Source organism: Pelmatolapia mariae, linkage group LG18 (assembly GCF_036321145.2).
Source record: "Pelmatolapia mariae isolate MD_Pm_ZW linkage group LG18, Pm_UMD_F_2, whole genome shotgun sequence".
NCBI lineage: Eukaryota > Metazoa > Chordata > Actinopteri > Cichliformes > Cichlidae > Pelmatolapia > Pelmatolapia mariae.
This window is the reverse complement of record NC_086243.1, coordinates 19,857,770-19,868,479: the sequence shown is the minus strand read 5'-3', so window position 1 is coordinate 19,868,479 and position 10,710 is coordinate 19,857,770. Positions and strand designations below refer to the sequence as shown.

The 10,710-nt window shown below is 40.1% G+C and overlaps 1 protein-coding gene across 1 annotated transcript; it reads right to left on the bottom strand.

Moving 5' to 3' along the window:
* Positions 1–2,502: 2,502 nt before the first annotated feature.
* ccdc13 (coiled-coil domain containing 13) lies at positions 2,503–10,066 on the bottom strand. The gene is made up of 14 exons (XM_063462536.1): positions 9,972–10,066; positions 9,440–9,632; positions 8,210–8,358; positions 7,985–8,127; positions 7,813–7,896; positions 7,602–7,718; positions 7,384–7,488; positions 7,055–7,225; positions 6,002–6,178; positions 5,505–5,711; positions 5,292–5,401; positions 4,744–4,806; positions 3,574–3,675; positions 2,503–3,428 (listed from the first exon to the last, which is right to left on the bottom strand). Exons 2-13 carry the CDS (start codon positions 9,625–9,627, stop codon positions 3,594–3,596), a joined length of 1,596 nt encoding a protein of 531 aa, XP_063318606.1. The 5' UTR covers positions 9,628–9,632; positions 9,972–10,066; the 3' UTR covers positions 2,503–3,428; positions 3,574–3,593.
* Positions 10,067–10,710: the final 644 nt, after the last annotated feature.

Below are 10,710 nucleotides of genomic sequence, written 5' to 3'. Positions count from 1 at the left end.
CGGATATAAGGTGGAGTGGTTCCAGAAGAAATTGATTATTTCCAAGTTTGATACAACATGGTGAGCAATTCAATTTAGAGTGAGAAAATTGCCGGGAGGATTAGATGCGGAAGAGCCATGAGTCGAGAACAACACTGGGTTACTAAAGCGACTGGGGAGGGGGGGAACGCAGCCTTCAATGACAGAGCACTTAGAGCACAGATTGTGAGCTACAGTTTTTCATGAGACAGCATTTTTGTAAGCAGTCCCTCTGATCCAGAATCAGTGTGTTGTCATCTCAAGTATCTCAACCAAAACATCACAGCTGGTTTAGTCTCCAGTATTAATAATTCAGTATTATAACTGTGTTCATCCTTTTTATCAACTCCAAAAGCTGGAAAAATCAATGATTAAATGACAACTGTGTCACAATAATGGCAATTAAACTCTGCTGTATGAACTGATAATGTACATATTTGCTGTTAGTGTCACATTAATCCTGCAGGATCCATTTAATTTCATTTTTGGCTTCAGATCAAAACATAGGAGTCGCCATCAAGTACTGTACTTAACTGACCACACTGCCATCTAGTGATGCTACTTGTATTTAAACATATCTGAGTAAACTGAAATTACTACAGGGCTCACGCAGTATTGACTCACTGCACTGTATATAAACGAAGTGTAAGCAAAGGAAGGAGTTTGAAAATGAACACAAAAAGACTCAAAAAGTTTGAAATATGGGTGCAAGAGGCACAAATGAGTATCATGCTGAGGTGATCTGAGCCTCACAAGGCTGTAGTGAACACCTCCGCACCTGATTTTTAAAATCAATTTCAGTGTCGTTAACTCACCCCGTACACTTTGATCTTTACCCTTTCCCTCACCGCCACCTGGAAAAGATAAAAACTCATTACTTTAATTCTACTTACTGTAAATGAGCACATTAGGACCCTGCTGTTTATTTTCTTTCCATTACATGTAAATGAGAGGGACTGGGAGATGAATGGATGCATAGAGGTCCAAACCGTTTTCTGGCCTTAGCAAAGTTCACAGATCCCTCATATACTGATGGCTAACTTTAACCTCTGCGTTCACAGCTGCACTATTTACTTTAGTTTCTGGATGCAGTCAATGGTCTGCAGGAAGCATTGGTCCAGAACGAGGGAATACCTCTGAGGAGAAGGATGGAGAAAGGAGTCATTCAAACTTGGAATGACAAATAGGTGAGGCTGTTTACGTATGCTGTGTTTACATAAGTTTGTGTTTGGTTTGGTGGGTTATTGGGCATTTTGGAATAAATCTACACCTTTCTGCGTAATACAGCTACATAAAACAATAATAAAATTGTCTGGCGAGGTGTAATTTATTTGAAAGTGATGACACTCTTAAATAACTGAAGTCAACATAAGTAGTCACATTAATCCCTGATATTAGGTCAACTGAAACTTCAGTATAACATGTCTGAAAAAGAAAAGCTCACTGAAAAAGGATGGAAATGATGTCCCTCTTGCAGTCATGCACTGCGTTAAAATTAAATACGATTACAGGTTTGACAAAATGCTCAAACGCTGGCTTCATATAACGTACAGTTTTGTGGCAAAGTTTGAAAATGACCCAAAAGAAAAGCCCATATGAAGTTGAACGCTTTCCTGGCAATCAGACACAGTTAGGGACCGTGACAAGCATTTGCTCCATCAACACCCTTTCTGACGCACATTTCCTCACTTGATACGTATCTGGCAATCTTCATCTGCTCGTCTCTCATCTTGCTCTTACGGTGACACGTCTCACTCTGTTGCATTAAAGAGCGCCTCACCTTCCATCCAGGAGGTATTCAAACACAAGCTGTTTTTTGTTACTCTGAGCATAAAGGCTTTCTTCATCATGTCCAAACTCTGATATTTTTGTCTTGTGGCACTTTCTCGCTCAGTCCAATGGGGACCTGCCAATCTCCCACAGGGTCCTGGAAGACATAGTGCGGTATTTGAAGCAGCACACTAACTCAGCCATGGTTTTAAATTAAGCGTGATGTGGAGAGGGGGGAAAGGGGGGATGTTCTGCTGAAACCCTTTTGGCTACATCGGAAGAAAATAACTCGGATGTTAGTATGAATGTAAGGGCCACTCCCACTGGGCATATCCAGACAACCTTTGGATTAAGAGCCATATACTGTACATGTGTGACCTGCTCTGGGGAATGTATAGAGGACTACAGTGGGAGTTTGTGCAGCTTGAGTTTGCAGTTATTTTCAACCGCTATTCCCACAAAACTGGTTTCAAGTCAGAAATGATTAGTGTTAATATTTAATAGGAATATTGAAACAACTTGGGAACTTAACTGCGGTGATTACTATTTAGCCTGGCCTGTCGCACATTTATTTACAACTGTATGGAGCCAAAAAAACCCTTAAAAAAAGAAAGAAAAAAAATCAACCAAAGTCATCGCCATGAAGGTAAACAATGTATTGAAAATATTTGGTGAGGGTTCGGTTCCTTTTCACTGATTAATTTGGATGTTTCTTTGGTTTACAGAAAATATTTACTTTGAAAACAGACAGCATTGGTCTCGATACCTGTAATGCATTTAAGGTTACCAGCCGAGGAAAGACAAACATATATTTAATAAAATGTGACAGTGACATTTATAAAACAGCGAGCAGACGAGATGTGAAACCACGGGGAGACGTCTTATCAGCACCGACCGCTCCTGCAGTCACCCGGGACACTTGTCTGATGCCATCAGGGTTAAGTTGAAAGCTATTCTACTCAAGGTACTTAAGTCGTTAAACCGAGGTCACCCGACCTTACGTCGCAAACTGTCTTTCGGGGACTCAAATGGAGAGAAAGTCAGAGATGCATATAATGTTTGTGTGGCTGAAGAGGAGAGTTTTTTTTTTTCTTTCTCCTGCAGGCTGCTGTTTGTCACATGTGACAGGAGAAGGTAGGGCTCAGCTGGAAGTGAGGCTGAGCAGGGACCAGCCAGTTCCCCTGGTTAGTGTCTTGTCTGTGCTGTCACAGAGCCTCCAGGAAAACATGCCTGACTTGTCTCATCACGTCACTGAAAGCTGCAGGTCATGGTGGAGAGTGCTCTTTAGGGATGCCCTCAGCGCCCGCGTTTCCTCCAGCTGAATGACCAGCCAAGAGACAACATACAAGAACAACATGAACATCTCCGTGCAACCCCGATGTGATGGGCAGAATGAGCACTGCTGTCTGCAGCGTGTCTACCGCCGCACATCATTATTTCTGTCGTCTGGTTGACCATCTCTTATGGTTGGAGAAAGAAAACTCCTGAACCAGAACCAGTTTAAGGCAGTGTTGTCAAAGAAATAAAGTGTTTACAAATGCCAGCTGGACTGTTGGACAGTCTGTTCAGGTTTGTCTGTGGACAGTTCCTGTTGCTCAGAGACTCCATGGTGCTCAGGGACTCTGCTCCTGCCGACAGAGCTGTGATAGCCACGAGCAAGAAAGATAAGAGGGAAATTGAAAAAGAAAAAAAAAAAGAGAAGAAGAAAATCCTGATATTGTCACATCATGCTGTCACTGAGCCTTGGCATATCAGTCCTAGCCATGCTGCATGCACAGTGCTTACTTTAATCTAATTTTGGCCTCTCAAACTCCTCCAGGATCACTGGCCTGTGGTGCTCCTCTTGGTGCTTGTGCCTCCAAACATGTGTGGCTCATCACTTTCTCTCTAGAAGATTCAGACAAATGTTGGATTGCATTAGAGTTAATGCAATGGAATTTTTCTTAATAGACACAGCTTTGGAGTGACAAATATAGATTATACTTACTCAGACAAGCTATTAGCTTGATAAATATGCGTAATTTTATATAAAAGTTTCATTTTTGCACCATTAAATTTCCGACGTTAAATTGAAAACTGTAAAATAAACCACCACGCTCTCATTAGTGCACACCACAGTCATTACTGTGGTGTGCACTGCATAAATAAAATGAACAAACACCAACAGAAATAGCCTCCCTGTGTTTGTAATCTTGGGATGGAAATATACAAACTGATTTAACATTTTAGTTGTGCAGCATTATAGCATTTAATTTTTACACTGACAAGAAAATAAAAGTGGCTACTTTAGCTTTGTGCAGTACGCAAAAGTGCAAACTTGAAATGTGAAGAAAGAACATTTGCGTGAATCATCCGACCACTTCATTTGGCAAAAAAAAAAAAAACAACAACCAGCACATGGGTATCGACTCGACTTATTTTTTCAACAATAAAGCACTCCTTCATCACCATCTTTGACGAGTAAGAGAGCCAGCAGCAGTGGCATAAAGATGCCGTTCCAGATCAAGCTGGAGAGCTGTTAGCTACAGCAATCTGGATCCTGTGTAAGAAAATGAAAATGATCTCGCTTTTGGAGACATTTCGTGACCTGTGCTGCTTGTTCGATGTTTTTATCTATTTTTTTTTGTTTGGGTATTTTGGAGGAATCAATCAAAACTGTTTTAAGCCTTCAGGTGAAGTGGTATTTTTCGATCTATACTTTCACACAAAGATGTGCATTTCAAAACCCTGTCCCACTGACAGAATTACGCTGTGAGCGATAGATTGAAAAAAAAAAAAACAACTACAAAAGAACATCTGCAGTATATTCTACAGACCTCTCAAGCTTGTTAGTCCTTCTCCACAAAGAGGACTTGGGTTATCACTGTGCTCATGTCACAGTCAGGAATTTTGTTTACTAATTTCATAGTGATGCCCATGTCAGTACAGAGCAGACATGATGCACATTAAACTTACGTGAATTCTATGCCACTTCCCACAGCTGGCAGCACCAGTTTGTGACCAAATTTAGAAATTGAACTGAAAAACAAAACATTTGAAGGCGGTAAACAGAAATCCCACAGGAATACAGAAGTGTTTAACATCACAGTCATCAATACGCCGATAACAGTGCACCCCAACGTTAACCTTAGGTAATTATTTAGCCTTATGTTTCTAGACAAGACGAGAGATATCAGTGCTATGTGTGACACTTAGCCTCAGAGGCTGGTTTCAAGTGCGAAACAGAAGACAAGATGAACAATAATTATCTGTCCTGAAGAGGTAAATCAGGGTTTCTCAAAGTTGTATGAAGCTAAAACAGTTCTTACTCAACACGTCATAATTCTTTATTAAACCTCAAAAAAAAGGTTCCCAGCTTAATTTTACTTAAGTAATTTTTTTGCTTAAATATTTTATTTCTCACCACGTGCAATGGATCCATATCCCACAGATTGGGACCCACTAAGCTAAACTAACAATAAGCATATTTTAATGATTATCAGATATTAAGCCAGCACACGTACCCTGAAGATGGAATTCTTTTGGTAATGTCTCCCTCTTCTGGGGAAACAGCAGAAGTACAGTTTGTTATCCTGATGCTGGGCTGTCTGTGCACGTCATCGTTCTTCAACACCTATAAACACACGTTTAATTGCTGGTCAGACTTCTCATGCTGAATCTCGGAGAATGCACAAAAAAAACCAAAAAAAAAACCCTGGTAATTATTTCTTGATTACCTTATCAGAGAATTGCTGGTTTTTCTGTAGTTTTTTGATAATGGCATCTTTCTCAGCAAGTATCTCCTTAAATCTCTGGACGATAGCACTGTGCTCTGAAGGTATGTTGCTCAGCTGTTGTCCTACACTCTGCTGCATCACATTGCTCTGTACGTTTTGTTTTTGGCTGAGTCGTTTTAATAACGTCTGCATCTGGGCCTGCTGCTTCTGCCAGAGGTAGAAAAGATATGCTAACTTAATAGGCACAGTAGTAGTAAAGCATGGAAACATCACAGGATATCCTCTGCTTTGCAGTATGTTGACTTCAACTCATAAATGTCAAGTTAAATTAGTACTAACTGCCATGGTATTTAACAAAACTATTAATAGTGTAATCATGCATGAGATACCTTATTTAAAGTCTTACAATACCTACTTTCTTATTAATATATACATTTATTAAAAGGTAGAATCTATACGACTCTAACCAGATATTTGTCTCCAGTCTAATTTCTTACCATCAAAGCAGCCACGAACTCATCATCGTGTTTCCCCTTCTCCATCAGGGTTGATATTTGATGCTTCAGAGTTTTGACTTCAGCAGATAGAGTTTTGCTCCTGGCTTTAGAGGCTTCCAGCTTTTGCTTCACATCTTTGTGTTCTTTCAAGAGCACCTCATAATCCACTGAGAGCCTCTGCCCAGGTGTGGAAGGAGAGAAGGGCCTTAGCACATTAACAATGTAATGTCTATGTTCATTTAAAATCATTGCCTAAGTCCCAGTTAAACAGACAGAGAGACCAGTCAACAACCCTCTCGCAATCCAACATGCACGTGACCTCCAACAGCCACTAAATGGCAGTTTCTTTTTTTGAATACATGTAAAGTCTGTGTTCTTAACATAAGAAATGAAATCAGAAAAACTTATGTAGGTTTGCACTGGCTCAAGGTGATTAAAAACACAGAGATATAAAATACAAGTCAACACACACACACACAATGATTAACTGTAAGCCTGTGAGGATAACATGGTTTGAGTCTGTTTTTGCATGTAGACACAGTTGTAATTGACCTCAAGTCAGTGGGATGCTTGTTCCAAACAACAGGACCACAGTAACTGAAGCACCTGAGCACACTTAAATCTAATTTTGGGAATAGCCAAAAGATCTGCACCTGCTCACCTGAGAGGTCTAATTGGGTTAAAGAGGCTGCGCAAGTCAGAGATGTACTGGGGGTGCCAAGCCACTGAGAGGTTTATGAACTAATAGAAGGATTTTAAATGTAATTCTGCATTGAACTTGGAGCCACTGTTGTGACTTCGGTCCTTGAGTGCTAACAAAATGCTGAACTTGCAGCATATGTGTAAGCACTCTCTTACAGCAATACAGTGGTTTAACCTGCTTGATATGAATGCATGGACCTGTTTCTCATAGTCAGTTTGAAATAAGAACTTTTGATATATCTCTGAAATTCAAATTTTCATTTAATAAGTGGTTGGCATTGGTAAAAAACACACTTTCGCCAAGCAACTGATGGTAGGTCTGCAGGCCTCTGTGGTTGTGGCTATACATACCTCAAGGGCTTCCCTCTTCTCTTTCTCTATAGTACGGATGTAGTTGACATTTCTTTCCCGAGGAGGAGTTTTCTGAAGAACACCCATGACCAGAAACTCTTCCTCTCCACTCAGAACACTTGACTGCCTTTGTTGTGTTGATTTGTTCAGCTGCTGCTCAAGCTCCCGTACCTGTTGTTCAAGTTTTGTTCATCATCAGTTCAGTTTCAGGGGTTTTTTTATGCTTTCCTGTGAACTCACTATTTTTGAAAAGCACTTCATTGGTTATAATGTTCTAACTTTAAAATACATTTATGTAAAATCAAGTTAAACTTCAATTTTGAACCTACCCTTGTCTGCAGAGCCAGTATCTGCTGTGCTCGACCTCTAAAGCTCCCAGGGCAGCTTAGTAATTGCTGAAGGTTGACCTCCTCTCCAATCTCACTAATCAGAACCTGAAGTAGTTCATATTTTAGAATCTATAAGTCACTTGTGAAAAATCATTCAGATATAAAATATTCTTCTTGAGTGATTGCATATAAGACAGAAAATAAAGTAAGTCTCCTACCTTCTGTGCCATTTTCAACTCCTGCTTGGCAGACTGCACCTGGTTGCGGTACTCGGTCACCTTCAGTTGGGTAGCTGCTAATTTTTCCTGCAGAGATTTAACCAGTGCACTTTCCTGCTTTCGGAAACAAGTCATAAATGATCCTTTCAGTGATGCCATTATTTTAGTTAGGACCCTACAGCAAAATATTCCTTTTGTTATTATTCCTTACCTCACATTCTTCAGATGAGATCTTAACTGGTGACTTTGAATCGACTTTTTGCCCAGGTACACTATGTACCAGCATGGCCTGCAGCTACAGAAAGTCACAACAGTTTTTCTGAGAAGGACAAATTTTCATGCATCAAATTATTTCAAATGATACACATAAAGCTAAACTTTACCTCTCTCTCAAGCTCTTTGATTCTGTTGCCGTTTTGCTTACATTTAATCTTCTCTTGCTCAATTTCAGCAGTTAGTTCTCTATTCTTCTTGGATAGCTCAACAATCTTGGTGGCAGCTACAGCTCCTGCCAAGCCTGAAGTACCTAAACAGATGAGTAGATGAAGCAGGAAGAAGCTGTCACATCTCAATGCAAAAAAAAAAGAGTAAAACAATTTACATTATACCTGCTAAAGCCAGTCTTTCTTCGTCTCTTTTCCTCTTCAGGTGCTTAATTTCAAAATCTTTCTCGCTCAGAAGTTTGAAGAGCCGACCATTTTCATCCTTTAGCTCTCTCAATTGGTCAAGGAGGGCCTTATTCTGAATGTGCAACAGCCTATGGAAGACAAAATGAACAAGGATGAATGTAACATGACAGAATGGTTATTTACAACCATGTGAAAATGACAGTTTTCGTGGGATTCTATGCAGTTCTGTGAAAAATTGAGTCCACCCTTAGTGGTTACCTTTAAATGGGTTAGTGGCAGCCATGTGCAATTAACTGATCATCAGAAAGTGTGAGCGCCATGAAAAGCAGAAATTTTGGCAGTTTACTGGTCCGGACCATTCAGGTGCCACAATCTTCCAAAAAGTGGGTGTCCCAGCAAATTTACCCCAAGGACAGACTTAGCAACGCTCAGAATCTACAGGGCTCACTTGGCATGTTAAATGTTGAAGTTCATGACAATACAATTAGAAAAAGACTGAACAAGTATGGCTTGTTTGGAAAGGCCAAGAGAAAGCCTTTTCTCTCTAAAAAGAACATGGCATGGCATTGCAGAGTTGAATCTCGACAAACCACAAAACTTCTGGAACAATGTCCACCAAAGTGGATGTGTTTGACCATAATGCACAGCAACATGTTTGGTGAAAACCAAACACAGCATATCAGCACAAAAACACCTCATACCAACTGTCAGACATTGTGGTGAAGGGGTGGTGATTTGGACTTGTTTTGCAGCCACAGGACCCGGGCACTTTGCAGTCACTGAGTAACTATCAGCTTCTCTGTATACAGTACCAAAGTATTCTAGAGTCAAATGTAAGAACATCTGTCTGAAAACTAAAACTTGGTTGAAATTTGGTCACGCAATGACAGGACAATGATCTCAACCACAGCAGCAAATCTGACTGAACAACAACAAAAGAATGTGTTGCAATTGTCAAGTCAAAGTCCAGACCTCAGCCTGACTTATCAGGTCATGGGACCTACCCTGCAAACCTCAAAGAACAAAAGCACTGTTGTATGGAAGAGTGAGCCAAAATTCATCATACAGAAAATGATTAGTTTTTCACATGACTGCATGCAGGTGACAAAGATTTCCAGTCTTGAATATATATTCCTTCATAGCGGTTTATGTAGCAACATTTATGGAAAATACCTTGAAAAACATTTAATTCCGCAGTTTAAGTCTCACCTGTTTTGGGGAGCATCACAGTTTGCCTGAACACCTTGGTTAGACAGATCCAAATCATCCTGAGCGCCACTGTCATTGAGCTTGTCTGGCTGTTTCTCCTTTTTCCTCTCCTGTTTCCTTTTTTCCTGCTGTTTTTGCAGTGCTTGAAACTGAAGCCGCAGTTCGTTCAGCTGATCCTCAGACTCCATGATCTCTGATTTATGGCATTGGAAAGTTAAAGGTTGATATTATAATCGAATCAATGCTGAGGCTTAAACTATTATGTCATGTTGTGCTTCTTATCTGACACAGGTAAAAGCAAAGTTCTTTAGAATGATCCGTGCCTTCGTTATTGTTTCACAGAGAAGCTAAGTCAGGCAAGACGTTTTCAATGATAAACAAACCATGAATCCAGAGAGAATGTCCTTAATACGATGTCTGTAGTCGACGTTTACAGTACGTAAACCGTACGTACGTACCGTAAAGACTATTCTCTGAGCCTAAGCGAAAAGTTCCCTTTAAGAGGGATTAAGTTGAAGAGAAAATATCTCACCTGTTAATTAGTCGGGTCCGTGTAAACAAATTGGTTTTAAACTTCACCACAGGTGAAGACAACTCCTGTATCCATAGCAACTGCCGTCCGGGGACTCAGCTCAGCTTAAAACAACATCTCGCGGGAGCAGAAATGTAGTCATAGAGACCAGGGGACGCTTTTAAAGGCTAAAACGTTTTTTTAATGGTGCCCCGGATATGTCACCTTTAATTCAAAGTCTGACTTTCTATGGCACAAATGTATTCACTTCATTTTTTTAACTGCACTGACAGATAAAAGCACCTTCTGCACCTGCAGTGCTTCCTAAACTTATTGGGCACTGTGCTAGTATTCGTTCAGTATAGCCTAGTAGGTTTTGCGAAACTTCCATTGTTTTTGTTCTTCTTTTGCTCTTTTGTTTTTATTTTCCAGTGTAGTGGGAAATAAGGAGGCTACTTGTACTGCAGCTCCCTCCGGTGGATTGTAGATTGTTCACCACTACAAAAAATGTAATTGGAAATTTTAATTTAGTTAGTTTAATATATTTCACATTAGACCTGTCCAGGGTGTACCCCAGCTCTTGCCCTCAGACAGCTTGGATAGGCTCAATTTGTTTCATGTTATGTCACCATACATCACAGTATAGTGTTTTTAACTAATTTTAATTAAGATCTTTTGTAAATGTGGTTTTAATCACAGCCAGAGGTACTCTTCTATGGTGTTTAAGCATGCGATCAGATCAATCAGATCAAAGCTACTT

Coding starts and splice junctions, on each gene's coding strand:
- ccdc13 (XM_063462536.1), bottom strand. CDS start 9,627: ATGGAGTCTGAGGATCAGCTGAACGAACTGCGGCTTCAGTTTCAAGCA. Junction 8,128..8,209: donor AGAAAGACTGGCTTTAGCAG/GTATAATGTAAA, acceptor TCATCTGTTTAG/GTACTTCAGGCTTGGCAGGA. Junction 5,402..5,504: donor ACCAGCAATTCTCTGATAAG/GTAATCAAGAAA, acceptor GTGTGTTTATAG/GTGTTGAAGAACGATGACGT.